Genomic DNA, 25338 nt, shown 5'->3' with positions numbered 1-25338 from the left:
GTTCATATAGAGCTCAGGGACTGCAGTGGGTTCATATGACAGTAGGAGGGTTTTATGAGCTAATACCTCCACATACACTGTAGAATACAGAATAGAGTGGAGCCTAAGTACTACTGGCTACAACAGAAGGCAAACACTGCCCTGAAACACTCATGTTATTCAGTCTCCATGGCAGTAGAGGGCACTGCTCTTATCTAGGAACAAAGAAAAAAGAAAGAAAAGGGAAATAAAGACATTTATGTTAAAACTGCAACTTTGCTTGTTGTCTTCTCACACCGCTTCCTTGAGTTCAAAGTGTATCAGCAGCTAAGTAGCGTCTTTACTCTGATCAAAAAAGAGCTTTCTTAAGATATCACACAAAGCCAGCAGGGATCTTTTAATTCTCTAGAGAGACTATGAAGCCTTCACAAAATATCACATTAACTACACATTTATTAGAAGAGACCTTTAAAAAAGCAGTCCTGCCTCCAAAGTTAAACAGGTTTCAAAGTGCGCTCACTTCCACATAAAGCTTCCCTTACAACTTTGACACACGCAGCCGATCACGACTGCTCTTTGCTCTGATTCAGGAGGAGGACCTGAGGCGAGGTGAAGAAGGGGACATAACGTGAGTCACAGATACGGAAACACATGGCATCTCAAGTGCTAGCTCTACCCTTTCATAATATCTATTGTTTGATTTCTATTCATGTCCAACCATCCTCTCCCCTGCCAGGTGGCAAAACATGTGTCAATAATTAAACTGCTTTTACATAACAGGATACAGGAACACAATGCAATTTGCTCCCCATATTTCATTGGGCCTTTATGAAAGCACATGAGAGAGTGTAATTAATCAAACCACTGGAATATGTGAACGGCAATTTCCACTTAATGGCACTTACAGGGATTGGGTCCCTTAAGCACCACGTTCTATCTACCAAACGAGCGGGCTTCATTTTCATCTTCATAGTTCAGACAATAAAATCTGTGGATGTTAAACAACACCCATTTGACATTATGAAGTCAGAAAACAACATCAGACTGGATCCGTGTAGCCATGTAGGTCTTGTGCTTTTGGACACGCACACACTGTAGCAGTCGAGTGTGCTCCGGCCAAGTTCGGGGTGAATGCGAATGACTGTTGTGCTTGGATTTCAGAAATTAATATTGTTTTTAATGATCTTGCTTTGACCTCAAACCTGAGTGTATTTTCTGTATTCACTTAACCACGGGAGGCTAACCAACTCCCAGCCTGGGACAGGAAGAGGATCATTCACTGCTTTTAGTGGCTTTCTGTGAGAAGATGGTCCTAGTCTAAATGGCACCCATGTCCCTAAAAGTGTTTCTCTCTTCCCCACCTCTCTTTCTCTCCCTCTGCCTCTCCAAAGACTCCTCTAAGTGCAGCATCTTGTTTCAGTAATTCAGCCAGGGCAGAGACAGTGGAGAGAGGAAAGTAATCGATTTCTCTCTCATTTGGTTCCTCCTAGACTTGCTGTAAGGCCTCTTAGGGGAGTTCTGGACTATTGGACAGGACAATGTTATGGGAAAGAGTGTCATTGTGTTTAAGGTCATCGTTACACCAAGGTTTCATTTTGAGTGTATTTTTATTGGTGTATGGAACCAAGTAGACAAACAAACAATGCTGCCGCCATTTCCAGGATGGCAGACATCAAGATAGGCCAGCGCTGTTCATAATGGCAACACCATTTGAATGATAGAGAGAAATATCATGCTCCACAGCAACATGATCCACTGCAGAGATATTCTCAGAAAACTGCAGCTAAGTACTAAGCTTTTAGGTCCATAGGTAAATTTGCGTCTATAAAAAGCCACTCTTGCTAAATAATTTAGAGGAAATGTCTTTACTGTATGATCACTATTTCTGCTTCATGCTTCATATCATCTTTCCAAAGGAGGAATAAAAAAAAAATGACATGGAAGAATTGGGGAGGACTTCATAGTTTCAGCAGAAACTTTAAAAAGGTCAAAACAGAGAAATTCATTATTTTTACATCTAAATAATCATCATGGTGAAAAAAATGTTGTTTTTTAACATCTTATGCATCTTTAAACTGTGAGCAGGGGTACAATTCACCTTCTCTGACCCCTTAGGGCACCTTTGCTGGGCAGTAGTAGCGAAATCTTTAGCCTCTATTCGGCGAGGCCTCATCAACAGGTCGGTAGCTGCTTTAGCCAGTCTGCATCTCTTTTGCATCTGGGGCTCTTTACAGTGTCTAATCATTCATTCTGTGTTTCAACTCCATGCCAGCCTCCTAAATTCTTAATAACAGTCGGTAACTCTCAGGTTGGGCTTCCATTCATTTACATCTGATTGAGATATTCTTGCACAAAACCAATTAAAAATGCAGTTTTACTACCTGCACCTCTTGGCATGCATTATTTTCAAAATAGAGACCAATCTCGTGTGTCATTAGAGTGCGGCAGCTGCAATATAAACAAGACAGATCTATCTATTGTTTATTACCACCTCGGGCTTTTTACCCAGAGGGCAGAATAAGAAAGGGAGGGGCAGAGGTCAGCGTAATTACCATTCACTTCTTCCTTAGAGTCAGACAGTGCTAAGACATGCATTGGCAAATTCCATGGCAGCATCGTATATCACATTACCATAAAGCCCCAAAGAGCTAACCTTTGTTCAATTCCATTTGATTCTAAGAGAGGAAAACACTGACAGCCTCATCCAGGCCCGGTGTTTCAAGAGTTCAGTTGTTTGTCTTTCAGTCTTGTGACTGTTCTTGCTAAAGATGTGCTATTCCAAAAATAACGCGTCAGGGGACACTGGGGGATCACTGAATCATCCTGGGTAGAATATCACATCATCTGGAGAGATTCAAGGTTCAGTCTCAAATTAAGCCTGAGAAAAAAAAGAGGCAGCTTGCCTTAAAAACATTACAAATTATTTATTTCCAAGCCTTTTTAAATAAACACCCTAATTTAATAATTGTATATTTTTATTCATGCCAACATCATCTATATTTCTAATCACAACAGCTTTATATTTTTCTGTGATGCCTGATACTGTGCCCTTAAAGAATTCACCTGAAAGCACTTTCCATTTCGGCTTCTGTTAACAAATAGCAAAGCACGAGCATTTGCAGCATCACCTCACTCTAATATGCTTTTTTTTTGACTGAAAATACGAACACCGGTGCTGACAGAATGTGAAATACTGTTTCTGAGCAGAGGGGGCTTACTCCCAATGTCTTCAGTCATGCTTAAAGTCAATAGATCCAGTGCTTTGTAGCAGTCTTTAGGTGGCACAGAAGGACAAATGTTGCCATGGAGGATGAAAGAAATGCAAAGATGAGAAACGAGTAATAGACCACGCAGGAGAGAGAAATGCAGACGACAAAAAATAAAGAAATACAAACATAGGAACGGGCAGAAAAGGGGAAAATAGAGAAAAAGGCTGTGAGGAAAGAAAGAAAGAAAGAAAGAGAGAAAGAAAGAAAGAGAGATCTGTGAATTTCCTCTTCCTCCCCTGAGACCTCCCTTGATGCCAAGCATTCATCATCCAGCCTCTAATATCAGTTATTCTGTGGCTCCTCTGCTTACAGCAGAATTAATTTCTGCTTTAATTACTCTCATCGGCGGAATGCTGATGAAGGAGAGGGACGAGGCATTCTGGGACTCGGGCCTCATTCCACCGCTTTAATTTGAATGAATTCCACCCGGAGACGCTGGCAAACAACTGGCAGCCGAGCCCCGGGAGCCACTCTGGGACTGCGCAGAAGAGCTGCAGCCATGGCCCCCACCAACCAAGCTACCTTGTGTGTGCGTGTGCCTCTGTGTGTTTCCGTGCTTATGTGTATTATGCGGTGTGTGTGGATTGTGCGTGATTCCGAGTGCCGAAGTGAAAAGGCGTGGAGGAAGAACACACAAGATGAGGAGGAAAGGAGGGAAAAAAAACAGATTGATAGATTAAACGATGAGCGCCTGTACAATGTGTAAACGCGCTTGCAGTGTGTGAAGTTGCATGTGTTTTGCATCCAGACATAAATGTACTTGAGGATATGGGGCGAGAGAGCAGAACTTGTATGGAAAAAACAAACTGTAAATGATTTCATAGACACACGCACGCACGCACGCACACACGCAAGCACGCACACAAAGATTCAGTGCAAACAGCTCTGTATGGACACAAAACGTATGAAATATGAACAACACCACTGACTGCAGCCCACTGTGCAACACAAGTGTTAGTTTGAGAGCAAAAATCATTAATACTTAATTTGATTATTCTAGATATGGCACATCACACTCTCCAACAACCCCCCAGTTCATGTATCATACAAGAACTGCAAGTATAAAAGAGAGAAGCAGGAATTAACCACACGAATAGGAAAAAGGTTGCGCGTGTGAGATGCACAGTCCAGATTTGCATAATGAAAATAACTGCAGAAACGGTATAATATCACACACAGCTACGTCGGCAGTGGATGAGAGAGAGTACGGCCATAATTGACTTCTCTCCAAGCCAGCTTGGTAGTTACAGAATGTAGCATATTGGATAAGGATTGTGATTGATTATGTTGGTCTGCCATAAAGATTCGTTTGATTAAATGTAACCATGGGTTTCTTTTCCAAGTCCTAATGAAGCAGCAATTTGAAACTGAGAGACTGGAGGTGGAGCCAGTCTGGCTTGCACCATCTATCTATGGTGATGATGATATAAGGCTTCAAAACAAGAGCCAGTGCAAAATGTAAAGATTTTTTTTTAAATCCAGTTAACACAAACGTATTTGTAAAACTCTAGTTTAATGCAAACAAATTTAGTATTAGTGTAGTGCCTCTAAAATGGGCTGAAACACGATTTAATGCCACTTAAGAATTAAAGGATATAATTCCCCATATTACTATTTATTTAATATGTATATATAAGACAGGGGATGCACACAGTCACGGTCAAGCCCGAAACATAGCCCGTTCCATTACACTTTTTAACATCATCCCACATAACACAATTCATCTCCTCCAATTTTATGTTCTGAGCCATCCCTCCGCTAGTTCAGCAGAGTGCAGAAAGGGAGGTAGGTGTGACCTCCACTGACCCTGAAACCTCTGGACAGGTGGGCGGTGGCCTATGTGCACTGTCCATTTTGGCAGCAGCTCACTTCCCTCCCCCGGCAGGTAGCTCGGGCCATGATGAGCAGCTGGGTCGCAAACACTAAGCACATTAATATCTTCTTAATGATAATAATCATTATGGCATAAGCACCTTCCCCAAAGTGGGAAAGCACACGAAATGTGCCAGAGTAGCATCGTCGTTAAGGTAAAAAAAAAAAAAAAAAGACAAGAAAACCTGAGATGAAATGACTCTTTTAATGGGCAGCAACTTACAGCCACCAGGATAACGCAGACACTAATGTAATAATGTGATAATGAGATACACCGATGACATTAGGGAGACCAAAAACTCAATGAAACCAGTGTGAATTGCTGCATGAAATCTGCACTTGAAACTGGCTTTGACACAATTATCAAATCAGATATAGATATCGTTGCATGTTAAATACACAGCGCATATATAAAAGTGACGTTATCAGAGAGCTACATGCATGCTTTAATTAGTACAAGCTACTTCTTTATGCCTCACATGCTTTTTTTTCTGGAGTTAGTGGTGCACTTTACCACCTTGTCTCTGCATGGCTTTTGGAATCCATGCTGCATTTCCCATATACTCGCCTCATTTAATATAACTGTCAGTATTCACCTATCATAGGCCATTATCTGTCTCATCCGCGTTCATTATTGAAGCTAATGATCTGTTGTCCTCTCTGCTCCCCATTGAAGGAGGACTACATTAAAAGTCTCTTACTAACTTAATTAGTAATTATAAATGTTAAAAGATTAATCAGCGAGTGAGTGGCTTAAGGTTTACGTCTCTAGGCAGCAGTGGGACGAATGGAGAGACAAAGAGGCCATGTCGCTTCAGTGTTCACACTCCACTGTCATGCGAGAAATGGAACAAGGTATCTGTAAAAGGAAATTGGAAGTGTGACCATTTTTCTTTTTTTAAAATTCATTTTTAATGAGCATGTTTGCGTATGCAAAGAAGTATGGCAAACAACGTGCTAGCTCGTGTGTTTTTAGCCCTCGTCTTTAAGCGACAACTGTTTCAGATAAACATAGCATTTCCTTTCTATAATCTGCAAGCACCACTCTAGAAGATATAATGCTGTTACAGGAAGCAGCATTTAATATGGTAACCTATGATGCATGCGGTACTCACATTATCTCTTTCTAACAAGATGGAAATAGATCCGCTTAATTAAATCCTGGGTGTACACTAATTCCTTACTAAATCTGCACCTCTCTGACAATTCTACATCAGCAACACCGCGCACTCAAGTAAACATATAAGCACTGATATCAACATTAAACCTTAATAACGCATAAGGCTTTCATCCAGGGAGTTCCTGTGTGATTTCCATTAATGTGAGGGGAATCGCCCAGGACCATCTCCCTGTTTTCCGGAGTGTGTTGATGCTCAAGCCGGGGGGTTCGAGAGGAAAACAAAAAGGAGCGTTAGCTGTGCTTAGTTGTGGGATGGCGGAGTTGCTAAATTTCTTGTCTGAACTTGAGCCACACTCGCGAGAAAAGCTATACTTTTATTTACTTCGCCGCTTCGGTCAAAGGAGACGGAAAACACTCATATATAATGGAGACGGGGAAACATTTCGCATTTAGCTCTGCCCTCAATCCCATGGAGGAGAATTGCTGGTGCTCTGACTGTTGAAGTCTTATCACACAAGACACGCAGAGTGGGGTGATAGTGGGGAGGCTGGCGGGTGGCCTGCAGCACCTGAAACCTATTAGAGAGTTTTGGAACATTCCACAGGGTTCTTCCACTTTGGCCAGAGGGCATCATAAAGGTCCTCGCAAAGAAGTTTCATGCGACTCAGATGCTGACAAACAGCCAGCAAGGTGAAACACTAAAAACTGGATATGGGAGAGTTTGATGAAGAAAAAAAAACTGTGTTATGTTGCTGTGTTTAGGAAGAAAACATGAGTCTTTTAAAGTCCAAAATGGTCTACATTTTCTGCACTTATATTCAGAAGGAGTTTGCCTCCATAAAAGAGCTGATTAAACACATTTACTGTTGGCAAGCAAAGCGAAACTTTTGTCAACTTTTTATCAAATGGTTTGCCATCTGGATTTAAAGCAGTAGGGGCCCAATAGTGTGCTGATAGTAAAAATAAACATGCATAAACACAGACATAGCTTACTGCCAAATTTCTTGACTGCAGCCTTGCCTTTCATATATATATATATATATATATATATATATATATATATATATATATATATATGCTGTGAGGAAAGAAAGATATATATATATAGATATATATATAGATATATGTGCGTGTGTGTGTTTTAGTGGTACCAATGCCCATCACTTTGGCTGGATTTGTGTCCATGCCTCAGTGTTATGCTCACTGGGTTTAGCTCTATGGGTGTCTGTGGCCTCTCCTCTGGCCGCCCGTGTCCATTTGCTCTGCGGGTATGGCAGGCCTGAGCTGACAGATGGCCGCCCCTCTCCATTCCGCTCCAGAGTAACACAGTAACTGGTTTTTCCTCCGCCGTTGACCTTGCCACAGCCAGCCAGCAATCCAGGCTGGCACTCGGCCTGTCGAACAGGAGGGTAATGAAGTCCAGCGCTGCTCACATGATTATTAAGGCTTTGACGCTGGGGGGCCTTTCAGAACCCTATTCCCCTCCCCGCTCCTCCCCTGTCTACCATTCACACAGCCAAAGTTTGATGAGGATAGTCATTTGTTACATGGTACTTTGGAAAACCACCATTGTGGTCCATAAAGCTAAAACTTTTTTGCGGCACTCTTTTGTTCTCTGTTTGTTTTCTAAAACAAACCTCTCTACACCTATGAAGCTTGCTTAATAACAGCTTTGAGAACAACACTGGAAGCCATTTCTATTCAGCAGCATATGATAGCTACAGAATGACATTCCAAAAATACGCCAGGTAAGAGCCCCTACACAAAGTTAGGTCATATCTATCACACTACTGTTGGTGCTGACAACCTCTAAAAGCAGTGCAGTTCAGTGGTTGCACTCCACTTCATTCTCACTGCAAGTCTCCCTTACCACAAGCATCTCTAGGCACGCCTGGAACCCAGGTCCCATCAGGGCCAGAGTGGGATTTGAGAGGTGTAGGTTGCAGATCTGACCTTTACTAAGGCAGGACTGTCTGTTTGCACTCCTCCCATAAGCCCCCCTCCAGTCAGACTGCTAAGCAACCCCAGCAGACCAGGGGTGTGCATGCACCTCCGGCCTTGGTGACATCTTAGAGACCATGGGGAGGTGGAGTAATGCAGAGGTTAATTCTGATCATCCAGTATTTATGGGCTTCACTTCAGAACAAGGGTTGGCATTAACACTCTAAAGGAGACATCTCTCCTGTATATCAATAAAACATAACAGAAGGACAGGGAGAGCCTACCTTTATTCAGGTCGCCAAAGTCCTTAACTAAGCCTAGGATGGGAAAATTGGAAAAATATGCCAGTGAATGTCTTTAAATTCAAGGTATTTAAATCTAAATGCTCCTTTTGAACTACTATTAGTCCCGTACAACGATTAACTCAACAACTGAGCAGATTTCAGCCAATCACTGGCAGGAATTTGCCCCAAGTCACCATGGTGACATCAACCTACCAATTGCGATGCAGTCAGGGGCAGCAAGAGTTCGCCCGGAGTTTGTACAAACAGGCTGTATGAACTGAGAGCATCAGATATTTTCTCACATGTTGGCCTAGTCTGTGAGGTGTGGGGAAATGTCAGGAAAATCAATAGATAAGGACCACATCAGACTGAGCTTGTCTGGCCTAGCAACAGAGCATCCCCATGGTGATGTCAATTACCTCTGCTTTACAACAAAAACACCAGGAAGAGCAAAACAGTCTCTGCAATGCTGTTAAACTTTTAATACAGTCTCCTGGTTACATTGAGGAATTTGTAAAGAAAAAAAAAAGAAAGAAAAAAAAAGCCCAACTTTTTCTTGTTTTCCATCCAGACAGGTAAGTAACACAGTGGGTGCGAAAATCTTATTGATAGCTCTTTTTTATGCAGCTCGCTCTGATTTCTATTCTCCTCATGGACCCCACATTAGTCAGGGAGAGGTATAATGTAACGAGCAGTAAGGTGCGCATAATTGCATATTAGCAGCAACACACTTGGCTGCACGGGAGGTGACTATGCTAACGAACAGAGAGGCGTTATTAATCACCAATTAATAAAAGCAGGCAGATATCACGCTCAGCATAAGGCATGCATGGTTTCCTTTGTTTCCAATGGCTGGTCCAAACCTGTTCTCTTATTTATTTCATAAGATTGATCCTGTTCCTCTGCTGTGTTGTTTATTGAGTTCTGACTCTGATTTAGCCCCCTAGGAGTCAAATGAGGAGTGTTTGGTCATGTTTGTTAACAGATTACATGTGTATGTGCTCTATGAATGAGCTCTAGAAACGGAGGGAACACCATCAGACGCACCTAATCAAAGAGGATTATAGGAAAAGAAACAAAGAATGAAAATACCACATTCTGCTTATGTATCAAGAGGGAAAAAAAGCACTTAATGGGGTAGTAAATGTGTTTCCACCAGGGCAGAGACAGTGATGGAGACCATATAATCAACATACACTGGCCAAGCTGCTCTAGGGGCCCAAGACAAGAGGATATGTGTCAAGGATAATTTGCGGCCCTTAGCAAGAAACAAAACAAGGCTTTCAGCTTCAAATACTGTTACAGTGTGCCTCCTGTCGGTTCTTCCAATAACAGCCAACACAGTGTGTTTTGCCAGGATGGAGCTCAGTTAATATGAAAATGCAAACGCTAGATACTGAGACAGAGGAATATTGAGAGATAGTGGACAGGGGGAATGAGAACGAGAGAACAGAGCGGAGGAGGAGAAACTAGAGGAGAGCTAAAGGCCTCTCACTCGCTCTCCTCTCCAGCTCTGTAACGGCCCACAGTGCCTGCTTCACACAGAGCGGCCAGCTGTACAGCAAATGTGCCTTTCCCTCTCCGCCCCCGAACCTTTCCACCCCTCCAGTGCCCCCCTTTGCCTGGGCCGACCAGGCCACTGGCTCCACTCTGAGAGAGAAGCCTCCTCCCTGACTTGGCTTCAAGCTCTGTGCTGTCACCAACCCAAAAAATCTGTAGAGGTGACCCCAAAAAACACTTTTTTGGGGGGGGATGTGGTTTGGTTTGTTTGTTTACAGTTGTCCTTCTCAGTACTGCCACCTTGGCAGTAGCTACTTGGAAAGGACAGAAGTGAGATGAGAATGAGATTGAAAGCAGATATCACAAAAAAAGCTAAACCCTCTTTCACCTTCAAAACCCTTTAAGACAGAGCCCATGCTTCAAAACATGTCAGGGCTCTGAAAATCCACACAGGGACATTTGAAACAGTGCGATAAATGGGCCAAACGTGCCCCCCATGAGGCTCCAAATGTCATAGTTTACACTGGGGTCAAAGTGAAGCAATGGGGTGGCATGATGGCATGCTGATAAAACCAAACAGGCTTTTGTGTCAGTGAAGGACCTTCAAAGGTCCTCTTAAAAAAAAAAGAAAAGAAAAAAAATGAACGGGGACTACTATTTACATTTTTTTTTTTTGCAATGCAGTTATTACATCTCAAAATGAGAAATTTTTATTCACGAAGAGGCCTTTCTTCTAATCTCAAAGAAAAACAGAAAATTAAAGAATTGATAGTGACTGCGACAGCTGAAAGCTGTATAAATCTGTGTGTCTCTGGAGAAAAATCGGACACCCTCAATTCTGTAAGTGTGCCATGCCAAAAAAACTCTAAACTAAAGAGTGGCCAGCTGTCTTCTGGCCTGCTATTAAATTGCTCCTTGGATGGTGGCGATATCATTTTTTTCTCCATAGGAGTATCACACCAGGTCCCCAAACAGAGCGACCAGCTGTACAGCAAATGTGTACTGATCCATCTGGGCCCTAGCAGGCTGCAGCCTCCATCTTAAGACACGTGGGGCCGTTCACAGGCTTGGCTGGGGCTGGTCCGCAACACACCCTTCTGCACCCATGGCTACCTCCGTCCCTTTCATTTACCTCCATTATCATAGTAAATGTTGAGTAGCTGAGCACCAGAGCTGCCCTTTATGTCTGAACCAGGAGCGTCATCATCTGAGTGTAATATCCATGCATCAAAATGTGCTGGCAGTCGGACAGAAGAGGCAGCCGCGACCACTTCGGCCTGATGGGAGGAGGTAAGGGGTGGAGGCTCATTGCGCCGGGTTTGAGGGAGACTATTGTATTACAAAGGCAGCTAATGTGGACTCGTCTGGGTGAGACGGGCTCAGGTTTTGTTGTTCCATACACTTAGCACTATGGTTATGTCACGGCACATCACTATATATAGAGTTATCAGTGTGAACTGACACCATGGAGCGGGGCATGGATGAAAACAACACCCCTATGAATCCAGCGTCTGCTCCATTACCTACGCTAATAACGCTGACAGCTGAGCGGAGATGACCCCAGCCCCCTGTTTCCCCTCTCCTGTGCAGATGGTCATTAAAAGGAGAAAGTGTCCCTTTTTTTTCTGTCGAAAAGATATTTAGAGCTTTTCCAAATGTGCATTTTTTGGGGGGTTGTTTTTGGCCCAAATTGGCTCTTCAGTGATTAAAGTGTGGGTTGAATTTAACCATGCTCCAAATTAAACAGAGCAATTTTTCAGAGGGTACGTAAAAGAACAAGATCAGCGCTTGAAACACGGCTCACATGTCGTACCTCACGCCTTGTCCATTAAACACATTTCCTTAACTTTACTTCATTCTGCTCTGTTTTCCTCTTGTTTGTTTGACAACTTCACATTACAATGAGTTTTGTTTTCTCCTTATTTTAGAGATCACAAAGCAAACGTATCTAACAGAAACCCTTTTGAGAAGTCAGATGAAACCCGTGATCATGTTGAATACAAAGCGATGGCATATCAGAGAAGTAAGACATCAGACAATAACCCAATCACCTATCCTCCTGTTATCTTAAGCTGTCTGAATTCCACTATTACGGGGAAACTGTGTGCTTGTGCGGCTGAAAAACATAAAATAACCAGTAGGGGGGTTTGTTTTCTACCCTCCCAGTGTGCTCCGTGCCTGCCTTTGCGAGAGAAAGGACTAATGCTGGCATGGTACTGTATTAGGCACCCCCAGTAGACTAGTGGGTGAGCAGATCGCAAAGATGAATACAAAATACACACCTACACACTCTCAGCTCATCTCTCTCTTTTGCAAATACACCGCAGCATCAAAATCACAAATCACATGCTTCTGATTGTTTATGCACAAACAGTGGGTCCCTGATAGAATTGCCTACCGGTCCTGATAGAATTGCCCACCGTGTTTAAATTCACCTGCGCCTAGAAGCGTGTCCCAAACAGAGAGGCGGTTTGGTTCCAGATCAATGAGTCTCTCTCCCACTGAAGACAACAGATAATGCAGTGTAATGAAAGAGCCGCCAAACGAGCTGAATAAATGAATGAATAAAGGAACGTGAGACCGGAATTCAGACGCCTACTTACTGCAGGCAAGAAAACCTGTTTTCCAATTGTCTGTTCCCTATAAATTATTCTGCCTGCATACAAATGACAACCAAAAGTAGAGACATTTTGAAAATGTGGAGCTTAGTCGTACACCAGCACTCTTAGCTGAGAAATCTTGCGAAATGAAATGCAAAATTTGGAATATTTCTTTTGATATTAAACACCGAAATGGCAAATATCCATTTTTTCAGTTGATTTGACGTCATAAAAGGAGAGAGCATGAAAGTATAAAATCTAGTATGCAGATCTCAGTCATCTGAAAACAGTACTTGTGTGACAAAGTACAACAGACAAACAAACCAAAAATACATATAGAAGAACTAGAGAAATTTTTACCTTTTTTTTTTTTTCAGAAAATTGATTGATAATCTTTGGGATGATCAGAATGATCAAATCTGTTTGATATTTCAATATTTGAATAATCTGTGTATTTTATTTTCCACTACTTCAAACTACCTTAATTACAGAGTGGTTTGAAGTGGAGAAATTCAGCTTGAAGCATGCACACGGACCATATTATACCATTCACATGCATGGAGAAATGAAGCTTGTGGGTTTATGAAAGCACAACACTGGGGATGCAGTTGATGGTCAAATAAAAAAATAATTCCACCTATTTGGTGATGTGATCCAGATACTTGTGAGCCTGAATGAGACAGGGTCAAATATTTTATTACATATCACATTTATTTTTAGTATGTGATTCATCTTTAAAAAGGTAGGAAAACACTGAAATTGGGTGAATTTTTCTTAATAATTTGCACACTGCGCGGGTGAGATTTTAACACTTAAATTGCATGCCTAAAAGATATGTTGATTAAATTTACGCTAGATTTTAGAAACACTTGGGAAATTTGGACAAACATATTTGTATATATTACACAAGCACTGTATTTAATGACTCTTGTTTCTGGAGTATAACAGAAACCATAATAAATGAATCAGAAAGTGCTATCTCCTACCCAGCATGTGGTTGGCCACATGAACTTGGATGTCCCATTCACTGTAGAACACCATCTGACATTTGATGCACTGGTATGTCTTCTTCTGTAAATCAGACAACAGGGATTACAGTCAAGTGTGAATAAAAGATATATGGTAGAAATATTTGTGTCATTTGTAAATTGTAAATTCTCTGCATGTTTTCATTTACTTATTTAGTGCGAGGCTACTTAGCAATACCTCTTCAGTTTGCGATGGACTGGCTCTTGGCATGGGAGACACCTGGGGGGTCTTCAGCTGTCCACTGTTGCTGTCCCCAGACTGTTCCCGATGCACTGTCTGGACATGGTTTTGCAACTCTGCCTCAGATTCAAACTTCACATTGCAGCTGGAACATCGTGTCTTGGCTGCAGACGAGGACGACGTGGAAGAGGATGAGGACGATGAAGAAACACCTTTGCCTTTTCCATCTCCAGGGCTGAGACTCTCCCCTTGGACCCATGTGGCTGTAGTTGTTGCTGGAGTGGTGGCTCCCCCCTGCTGCTGCTGTTGCCTCCCTCCATTCACTGTTGGGCTGGAGCTCTTGGAGCCGGCAGCCGCCACACAGGACGCGCAGAGTCCATAAGGCAGTCCGTTGATGTCCAGCTTTACCAGGTCTAGTTTGGACCGGAAATCTTTTAGGCAGGAGGCACACTTGAAAAATTTTGGGGCGTGGTGTTGCTGCTGGTTTTGAGACATGGCATTGGTGCGGCCCATGGGTTGGTTTGCGGACATAGTGCCTGTCTTTTGCATGTGGAAAGTACCATGGATCTTGAGCTCCAATGTGGAGGTGACCGTCTGCATGCAAACAACACAGCGGAAACCTGTAAGGGAGTTCCTCAGGTCAGGGTGCATCTGGCAGTGCTCCAGGAAGTCCTCCTCACTATGCAGTGGCATCTTACAAATGCGGCAGCTCCCCGTGTCCAAACTCTTGCTATGGGTGACCTTGTGCTCTGTCAGGGTGAGCAATGAGGGGAAGCGCTCCCCGCAGATGGGACACATGTAGTGTTTGACAGGCCCAAGGTGGGTCTGCATATGTTCCCTCAGCCCAGCCTCAGAGAAGAAGGTACGGGAGCAAACATTGCACTTGTGGTTACCCTTGATCATCTCAGCCTTTCTTTTTATCATGGCACTCTCACCAGGGCGTATATTGTGATCTCTCAACTGGTGGTTAGTGAGCAGTGACTCCATAGTATAAGATGCCCCACATATGTCGCATCCATACATGGGCTCTGCAGTGTCCACCTCTTCCTCACTTCCATCATGGCTGTTCTGGGACTCCATCACAGATCCACCTACTGCCCCTGAACCATGGCTGTTAGTTAGGAGACCTTGTAGCTCAGCATCTTCTTTAGGCTGGCTTTCCCCACCAACTACAGTAGAACCATTGGCGCCACAGTTCTGTGACTTTCCCTCAAACACACAGTGTTTCTCCCTCAAATGTTTCTCCAAAAGAACAATGGCATGGAAAGCCTTGCTGCAGAAGCGGCAGTTATACTTCTTGCTATGGGTGGTGATGTGGCACTGCAGCTCCACTTCCGTTCCAAAGGACTCCCCGCAAAAAATGCAGCGGTGGGCACGGCCTTGGTTTTCCAGGTGGCTGTGTTTGACGTGAAGCTGCAAGTCAGTCTCATGCCTGAAGTCCCAGTTACAGGAGGTGCAGCGGTACACTTTCTTCTCGTTGCTGTGCTTCACAGCCAGGTGGAGCTGAGTAGACACTTTTGAGTCGAACACCTCTTGGCACAGAGTGCAACGAAAGAACACAAAAGTATGCATGTCGAGTAGGTGCTTCTGCAGGTCATCCACTGAAGTGAACTGCTTGTCACAGCTCTCGCAGATGTAATAAGTCGACGTAATAGTGAAGTGAATTGTCACATGCTTTAGCAGAGATTCCTGGTTGGGAAACTCCTTGTTGCACTGCGGACAGGTAAGCTGAGGCTGCAGACCATCCAGATGCGTTTTGAGGTGAGTCTGGAAAAGGTCTAAGCTTGTATACTTGGCACCACACTGGTTACATATGAACTCACTGGTGGCACGGGAGGCTGAGCTACCTTGTTTCAGTACGGCAGTTTGTTCCACAGATATTGGCGAAGAGGGGCTGAGAGTGCGGAGGGATTTCTTCCCATTGTTGATGTAGTTCAGGGCTAGTGGAATGTTCTTGTGATTCTCCTTGATGTGCTTGTTAAGCTTTAGAACACTGTTGAATATGGGGGAGTTGGTGCAGTATGAACAGGAGTACACTTCGACTATTGGCTCCTTGGGAGTAACAGCCAAGGGGGAGTCAAAGCGTAGGCTCCCCCCATCACAGTGAGTCTGGCGAACATGCTCCTCCAAGGTAGCCTCTGTCAAGAACCCCATGAAGCACTGGGGGCAGAAAAAGGCATTGCTCTCCTTGGCCACTGGACTGGGAAAGCCATGAGAGCAGCGGATGTGTTCCTGGAGGGCATTTAGGTCATTTAACACCTCGGGGCAGAAATTACACTGAAGGAGGGCATCAGGCAAGCTCGCTAACAGGGCAGCGTGATCTTCTGCATTGTGGACCTGCTTAAGATGTTCATTCAGATTTAGTAAAGAGGGCAGAACTTCCAAACAAAACTGGCAAGTGTGAGCCTGCTCTGGCTTGTCCAGATGCATGGTTCGCAGGTGAATTTGAAGCACAGCCAAACTGGAGAACACTTGCTTGTTGCAGTAGATGCAACTGTAAGAGACTTTAGGCTGCTTAGAGGAACGTCCTCCCATGTCTGAAGTGTTCTGTGCAGCCCTCTTTCTCCTTCCCCTGGTCTTGGGCACAGGTGGTGCTGTCTCCACCATTGTGGAGCTGTCAACGGAGAGGTTGGAGTCCGGAGTTGTGCTAGACACAGAGGTGTAGCCTACAGTCAGCAAGGAAGGGCTGTTACTATGGTTACTAGATTCAGGGAGCTGGTGGATGTCCATATGAGCATAGAGGTCCTCAACAGACAGAAAATGCTCTGAGCAGATAGCACAGGTGTGGCCCTTCCTATCTCTGCTGTGGGCTTGGTCAATGTGGGTCAGCAGGGTGCCCTCATCGCTGAAAGGCTCGTGGCAGTAGATGCACTGCAGGGTGGCACCCAGGCCTCCATCCTCTGATGGGGAGCACTCAGGGTGGCATTCTGCGATATGCCTTTGGAGCTCTTCTGGAACATCGAAGCCTTCCTCACACCGGCTGCATTTGCGGGTTTCTTTCAGCTTCCATTCATCAGCCCTAGAGAAACCGGAGCCCGTGCCATCTTTGCCCCTTTCGTGTACTTGCATGTGGCCGTGGAGAGAGCTGGAGGAAAGGAAGCCTCGACGGCACACAGGGCACTTGTGGGGTTTGTTGGAGGCGTGGGTTTTCATGTGGATTTTGAGGTGATCGCTGCGGGAGAAGGCAGAGTCACACTCTCCGCAGTGATACTTCTTATCACCCGTGTGTAGCTTCACGTGTCGATCTCGGCTCCGCTTGTGTTTAAACAGGCGGCTGCAAAAGGTACAGCTGAAAGGCAGCTTATCACCGTGGCTCTGCTCGTGACGCTTGAGGAAACTCAAACGACTGAAAGACTTGTCGCAGAACTGGCATGGGTACGGTAGGCCAGGGCCTCCTTCTTCCTCGCCAAAATCATAGTCCTCACAGTGTCCTGGAGAAGTCTGATCCTTACTAGAGGGAGATGATGCTGGCCAAGAACACGATGGGTCATCCTCAAGATCAGCGCCGTCTGGAGAAGAAGACAGAAAGAAATGTAGAAATGAAGGCATTGAGGGCAGGTCAGAGGGAAAAAGATGGAGGAGGAAAAATGGAGAAAGTGAGTGAGTTAGAAAGGTGTTTTGTAAGCTAGTCACTATATTAGCAAGTCATTAGTCTTGAAAAGGTAGGCCACCGTGGCGTTATTTGTCATAGTAATTATAAGGTTGTGGTGTATGATTTTCAAATTCTTTGCAATGTAGACCATTTTTTCTTCAGCTGAAACAATACCTCTCCTTAGGTGTTATCTAAAAAGTTACATTAAATATGCAATTTAAAGTATAATTAGAGAAGAGAATAAGTGGAAATACTTTTACTACAATTAACCTTGTATGTGGCCATGTAATGGCTTAGCCCACTGTGACTCAAAACACAATCTCTCTGACATTTAAAGCCAACACAAGACAATGGGTCTACTCTAGGATGTAAGCCCTGCATGAGGTAAATTAGAACATTTCTATTATTCCTGAAGAATTACTTGAATATTTTTGAATAACAAGAGCCCTTGAAATGACCTTAAGACAAGAAAAAAACAGGCAAAAGCAGTTTTAAGGATGAAGGAGAAGATTAAATATGCAATTTAAACCACAGCTATGCATAGCCTTTGGGAACGCTCTGCTGCAAAACGGATGATTTTCATGAAACATAGACCCATCAGAACATCCGTCAATAGATATCAGATTATAGAATATGCATTATTACAAAATTTGTCTGTGCAGTCTGCGTTAAGCTGTGAGGCAAGTGATCGTGGATGGATGAACGTGCCATCCATGTTCTGATGCAAGGAGGGGTAGGGGGTAGGTGGCTAGTGGTGGCTTACTGTCTCGGTCAAGGACAAGCAGGTGCAGAGAATGACCAACTTTTTTTTACAATCACTTTAATGTGTTCCTATTCAAATGGCTCCAACATTCCAATCCACTGGTTCACTGTGCGGTTATATGCATGGAAAACAGAGCACCACTTTCCACAGGTTCAAAAGGTTACAGGCCACTTCTTCCCGCTGCTGAAATCTAAGTGATGTGAACTTCCTTACCTAAATAAAACAACATAATCCCAACCTCTTCAGAAAAAAAAAATGTCAAAAGGCCATAACTTGGAATGGGAAAAACAAGAGGAAGCTGCAAAGATTTATGAGAGGGACGGAGGAAAAGCACGAGCTCTTTCCAGGATCCAACCTCTGTACTCTCCTTCAGCTGACAAATCTAAGTCTTTCTCTCTCTCTCCCCCTTTCTGTTGTTTTTGCTGGGAGATCTGCCCTTTGTCAGGATATCATGCCCTCTCTGAGCACTTACCCCCATCAGGGCCTATCTTCAGGAAACAGATGGGGTCGGAGGCCATTCCCTTGCCCCTCCAAACTGCTGAAAGCGGCACATTGAGAGCCCACCTCCACACCGTGGCCCTCCCGGAAACCTCCCACCCCTGGCAAGGCGCCCACTCTGTACACACATCTCACTGAAGGAGCAAACCTTGCCTGATTTACTTGCTTTATCTTTCATACATGTCTCAATGTTTTCTCTCTCTCTCTCTCTCTGGTTTGAGGGAGGATGGGTGACTCAGTGCTATGCCCTCCTCCACAGAGGGGGCGGATCTGCCCTATCTCATACTGCCTCTCCGGGTATAGGAGAAGAAGACAGTGCAAGAAGAATGACCCCAGCCAATGCCTTACAGTCAAACGTATTGGCTTCGAGACAATAGTATAAAACAAACAAATAAATGGTTCTGTATACAAGGCTAAATGAAATTCTGCTGTCTTAAATGAGGATGTCTTGATGCCTTGAGACATTACTAAGCTGTCAGGACAATCTCATTCCATTCTCGTTGTTTGTTTGCTCAGTGTATATTATTTATTTAGGGCCTTACGGTGATGACATATATAGAGTAATATCTGATTCATATATATGGAAGTTGCAATGAAGGGTTTTGAATAAGTAGCTATGTTAAAATTTGTGTCTGGATAGCAAATATAACACAGTTAGTAATAATGCATCATTTGATTTCACGTTGGACTGCATAGGGTATAGTCACACTGGCCAACAAATACGTTATAGCCATGCTGTAACCAGTAGACAAAGGTTCTCCTTTTGTGCTTCTTCACCTATTTTTTCTGGTGAGTCGATAGATAAAACTATAGAACTGCAGGAGTTTTACTGTGTACCGCTCACCCCCACCCAACCTCACACCAAACACACGCGCACACAGAGCAAGAGCACACTTGTGTGCATACACTGACAAGAATATACATGTGCACACATAGCATGTACACATAGAATACACAGATACAAGTCCAATGGCCGAAGCAAGTGTGTGAACAACTGCAGATGAAAGAGCAATCTTCCTCAGGAGACCTCAAGAGGAAAAAGAGAGAGAGACTTGTTTTTTTTTCCTTCTTCACCCAGACAAGAAATGCCCAGGCCTCAGCAGCAGCCTGAGTAAATAAAAGAACGGGCCTTACTTCCCTGTCTCTCGGGCCGGGGGCCTGTGCACGCCAGCACTCTCTGTGCCGCTGCCAAAGGGGATGCTGGGGCCTGAAAAACTACACCCTGCAGCTGAAGGGCTGTCTTTGTTGGTCTGCCAAGGCCTTCCTGAGCATCCTCCAGCCAACAGCCTGTCACGTCCTGGGAGGAAGACCTCCATCTTAAGGCCTGTCCCTCTCTGGGAGTTCTGTCCCTACCCCCCTCCCTCCTTTTTTTTAATGTCTCCTATATGGAACAAAACAACCTCATTTGGAGTTCCCCTATAGGGAATGGCACAAAATGTGCCACTGCCACATTTACCAGAAAGATAAACATTAAAGTCGAAGCTAAAGTAACTAAGAACTTCTTAAAAGTCACAAAAATATAACTTGGCCTGTGAAGTTCACTGATCAAAATATGCTAAATTAATAAAGACGTTTTCTGTTCTATACAAATTATGTTTTCTTTTTTTTTTTTCCTGGTACTGCAGAAGTAACCACTGAGAATTCCCGATTCACACGCAGGTCTCAGTTTCCTCTAAGCCAGTCTGAACTGCCTTTTGTGCAGCACTTCCTCTGTGTTCATTTATAGCACCCTTTCCCAAAGTAAATACCCCTGTTCAAATAAGATCCCTAATGCTGGGAACAGGTACGCTTACCATTTTTCTGCACAGCAGAATAGCTTTCCAAGCCCCTGAAGAATCTTTTATTTATGCAATTAATGCATTTGAAAATTAGCATGCATAAATATTTTTTGAGAGCAAGTCATTAATTTTCATGATGACATTGTTTCCCTTTGGACTTTAACACATATGGTGGCAAACTGTGTCTATGTTTTAAAAGCTAAATGATACAAAAATGTTTAAAGAATAATGTCTGTTGATTTCTTTGTAGACAAATACTATTGGGTCTCAGTATAATTTGAGCGTAAGAGTTTAAAAGAAGGCAACAAAGACGGATTTTCACATAAACTGTTCTTCAAATGTATGGCTGTATGCTGTGCTTAGCAGTGGCCCAATAAATAAAATATCCAAGTTATTGATATTAAAATCTAATAAAGCTCCTTTCCGTTAGAGACTGCAAAAAGGGAAACAAAGGTATACATTAAAGTTCAACTGGCAGGAAAAAAAATTTAAAATGGGATTATAAAAATATTTTAATGGCCTTTAAGTATTTGTAACAGGAATGAGTGCACACAAATGTAACTGAGTCTCTTGTTAAATGTAATTGAGATAAAGCATGGGTGCTTGGTTTGACATTTGGTATAATATTTAATGCTTTTGCATGTATATCCTAAAAAACTGCATCTTGCTTTGCAAAAGCATTTTATTGCTTTCATACACATGCACATAGATGTCTCGCTTTTTAAAGATAATTATGAAATGTCTCATACAATATGAAACAACTGAGCAAAAACAGCTACATCTGTATTCAAGCTGATTTTGTGCAGAGCTTTTAAAATACTGAAAATATCCTTGGTTATTTTATTCCAGCTGGCTCAAAATACAAACCATGCCTCAGTTGACCAAACATTTTTTTAGAGGTGTTTTTTTGGGGGGGGGAATTTATTTTTTATTTTTTTTGTATCTACACTTTTTTAGTCCACATTATGAAAAGTACAAAAAAAAAAAAAAGCAATAAAAAAAGCAATTATCTACCTTTTTTTGTGTTTCAGAAAATGTAATTTTTGCAGTTACACCCTCTTTAAACCTTTCAGGGACCGCATCATTTGGGAACAACTCACTTCTGGTGCCCAGACCTTCGTGTCTGAGGCACTGGAAGCTGTTCATGATGCCTTATCACTGTCTGACAGCAACAGAGTACATCTCCTCTATTTAGGAAGCCAAACTCTTATCCAGGTCCAGGACCTTATCTTATCAGAAAAAATGTTTCCCCCCCCCATCACTCATCTGCCACTTCTATAACAAGCTAGACTTTGTTCAAAAGCCATTCTAGTGAAGCAAAGCATGGCCAGGCTTTCAGTCGCCAAACCTTATCTTCCTGTGTGTTGTACCAGAGATCTGTACATAGTGGTTGTCATAAGAGATGTGTTTGTGTGAGTGTATTTGTGGCACATTGGGGATTGGGGATTCATTGAATAAACAAAAAGCTGACAACTTGTCTGATGTAACACCGTGACCCCACTTCATATTCAGAGAGGGGATCTTTTTACAGTTACTGGGAAAAGTAGTGAGCCTTTCCCATGAGATGATGCATGTGTCATCTCAACACTTTTCCCTGTTCTGATGTCCAAATAGCAGTGCGTGTCTGAACAACACGTATTCATGTACGCCGCTTTGTGACACAATCACTTAAGATCTAATAGAAGAAGTGGTGTAATATACATATATATATATTTTTTTCTATATTAGCGCTCTTTTTCCTGACAGAGAAGCAGGATGAGGTGGGCAAGGATAGCTTTTTCTTTTCTTTTTTTTTTTTTTTTTTTTTTCGGGGGGACTAATTCCAGTCAGATGAACAAATGACTCAGTTGATTCAGGACAGAGAGCTCAGAGGACACAGAGCTATTGGAAGAGGCCCAGTGCTGGGCTTTACTCACAGTAGTCCTGCTACATCCCTGTTTTAAGACATCAAATCCAGTCAAAATGAAGCACTGATAATTCCCAGTAGCTGTCAACAAAAGTACCAGGTGGCTTGATGTGGCTTTTTGCACCATGCAGCTGATTAACACACACAAATAAGCACAAGCACAGCTAGTTAAAGAGGCTGCTTTTTCACCACTTTTTCCCCAACCTCAGACATTGTGTTGTGTATGTGTGTGTGTGGGTACTAGTGTTGTGTGTATACTGGGTTTGTCTCTCTCTTTTCCTCTTTTTTTTTCTTAGCAAACACAATATGTTTTTACACATCGCTGAGAAATGTCAGGTCCCTCTCCCCCCTTGCTACAGATCAATCAAATCCACTATGCTACAGGATGAGAAGGAGGGGTGGTGGGAGACGGCTGGAGGATCAGCGAACAAGGATGCTGTCTTTTACTGGACAAGGTAGAAAAACATTAGATGGAATAAGGATTCACTTCCCGCGGTTTCATCAGTGCCGTAGCAGCAAGTTACTCTGGCCTAACATCATGTACATGCGCAACACAACACATATCCACACACACACAGACACACACAAACTTGAAGGGAAAATTGCAGTCAATGGGGATTTTTTCACGCAGGGCCTGACACAAAGAGCTGGAACATCAAGCGCTGTCCTGACTCTGTGGTCTGGGTGTCCATTATTCTGGCCCTCATGGCTCTGTCTCTCAACCATGGGGAAGCGGCAAACTGTCAACTACTTTGTCCACATTACCCACGTCCCCCAGCTCAGACAGGAGCACTTGGTCACTGTCCCAGAAATCACAGCACCCCAGTGGCAACACAGGAAAGTTAGACAAATGGAAGGCCAGAGCAAGAAAAGTAGGGCGGCCAGTCATCCTTTACTATGCTTTTTTCTCTCTGTGACGGTGAGACACAGCCAAAGAGGAATTTTATTACTTATTGCAAAGATGTGTCACTGCAGCACTAATGCGTCTCTGCCAAAACAGACAAGCTGAATAATAATAATCAATGATAAGGTTTCTTAAAAAGAGGGAGGATGTTTAGTGCATGATCTGACTCATTGCATTTCCTGTGAAAGCTAACATCGTACCATAATCCATAACCACAGCGACTGAACTCTAAAAGCATGTCAGGGCTGTCTGTCTGCTGGATAACACATTTATCATTCTGCATACTATTAAATATCTGAAGCCAGCAACAGACTTAAAACACTTAATATTAATAGAAGATGTGAACTTATTTATGAAAATGTTTTTAATTTAATAATTTGCCGTTTGATGCTTGTAAAAATGTGAATTCACAGCATTTGCAGGGATGTCATCTTGTATCGCTATTTGGCCCTGTGTGCGCCCTGTTGTGTTTTTCTGCCAGAAAAGAAGGTGTTATAGTAGGATGAGGCAAGCTAACATGGAGCGGAGGAATTAAATTGTCAGGAGTGCTTCATTTTCCTCCTTTCAAAATTAAGTCCGTTTTTCAAATGAGAAAAAGGAAAATTAACGAGAGAACGGAAAATCAAGGCATTTAATTAAACTATTATTCAAAAAGGTGAATTTGGGGTTCACCGCAGGTTATTATTCAGAGTAGTAGTGGGTGGGCTTGATGGCTCATGTTGGTGTTCTATCTATCTATCTATGATCAATGCTGTATTTGCGATGTAGTTGGAGCAGTTTGTGTGTGGGAGTGCGACGGTGGCAGTGGTATCATTTCCTCTTCAACTGAGCAGCTGGTGGTGTTGGTAAGGTAGGAGGACCGTTGACCACTTCAGGTAGACTTCAGCACAAACAGGAAGGAGGCTGTTCCTCAGGTCTTGGCTGGACCAGCAGCCACAGTGAGCCTCCCAGGGGGAGAAAGGAGGATGACAATCTGTCCCTCAGCATGGCCCTTCACCGCCTGCCTCACTGCACTGGCTCTAAGGGAGTGCTGGGCCAGGCGGGACTGGACTGGGCCGGGCTTCAATAGGCAAGGGTGCCTGCGTGTGTGCGTGCTGTTCCCTCAACACTGCGGCAGACCAGGCGCAGGACCCAGTGGACAGTCAGCTAGCCAGCCAGCCAGCCAGTCAGCCAATTTGAGAGATGCTGCAGCACTGTGCCGCTACTATATTTTCTCACTGTGCGGGAGTTTACTTGGATGCTCTTTTATTTCCCCCTCCCCCCACAAACACTCTTAGTTACTCACAGAAATGTGATTTATGTGATCACCGTGGAACAGAAAAAAATTGTTGTGCATAGAGAAATATGCTGAGTTACTGTATGGTTGCTTCATTAAAATAGGGTTTGGTCTGCAAGTTTCCAGAGACGCTATCCATTACTTAAAACCCAACACAGCACTGACTGAATTCAGAAAATAGGGTCTAATTCTTTTTAATCAAACTACCTCAGAGTGACCCATAAAACTTGGGCTAGACTTCAAGAAAGGATCGTCTCACTTATTAGTTTAAGTTGCACTGGAGATATTTTAAAAGGGCCAGTTAGTTTGCCAAATGCCCATAAAAATACTTGTATCCTCATCTCTCCCTCTTTTTTCTTCCCCTCATCGCAAACAACGAAGAGAATCACATGCATGTGGACAAACAACCTGGAAATGAACTTGTGTTAGGTTTAGCATTAGCATTTATCAGCGAACTCTGACTCTGTCTTTTGACCCATGACCTTTGGTTCCCCCGATTAATACACTGTGGCTTTATTTGATATCTCCTCAATACCAGCCCAGCTTGTCAGTGGTAAAACAACTGGAGACAGCCCAAGAGGGAGAAGAAAACATGCATCGTGGAGAGGAAAGCGGGAGGGGAAGAAAAACAAGCATCAACTCAAGCAAGACGATGTATTTTCATGCATCCCTGTCTTAAATGTCAAGATTTCTTAACCCTCAGTGACTGCAGTGCTGACACCTCTCCAAGGTTCAACAGAAACCGCATTCATTAATAATTAGCTTAGCTGTGAGGACAGGGAGTGAGAACGAGTGCGAGAGAGAGGGAGAGAGGGAGAGCGAGCCAGCTAAAATTCAAACTTCTGTC

At 43.4% G+C, this 25338-nt stretch overlaps 1 protein-coding gene across 3 annotated transcripts in view; it reads right to left on the bottom strand.

Annotated features, from left to right (window-relative positions):
- LOC146553582 (zinc finger protein 521-like) overlaps positions 1–25338 on the bottom strand; it is an 88615-nt gene that overhangs the window by 31247 nt on the left and 32030 nt on the right. For 2 of the 3 annotated variants that reach the window (XM_085253472.1, XM_085253473.1), the window contains exons 4-6: positions 13772–17283; positions 13552–13636; positions 13203–13235 (exon numbers count right to left, since the gene is read on the bottom strand). In XM_085253472.1, coding sequence (XP_085109598.1) covers positions 13203–13235; positions 13552–13636; positions 13772–17283 — 3630 coding nt within the window. The remainder of the gene's footprint in view (positions 1–13202; positions 13236–13551; positions 13637–13771; positions 17284–25338) is intronic. The other variant, XM_085253474.1, reaches the window with a different exon arrangement.

This window comes from Mchenga conophoros, linkage group LG18 (genome assembly GCF_057382185.1).
Source record: "Mchenga conophoros isolate Kocher_MC1m ecotype Shallow Benthic linkage group LG18, M_conophoros_male_GT1.1, whole genome shotgun sequence".
In the NCBI taxonomy this organism is placed as follows: Eukaryota; Metazoa; Chordata; class Actinopteri; order Cichliformes; family Cichlidae; genus Mchenga; species Mchenga conophoros.
The sequence above is the reverse complement of the archived record's forward strand: the minus strand, read 5'-3'. Positions and strand labels throughout refer to the sequence as shown.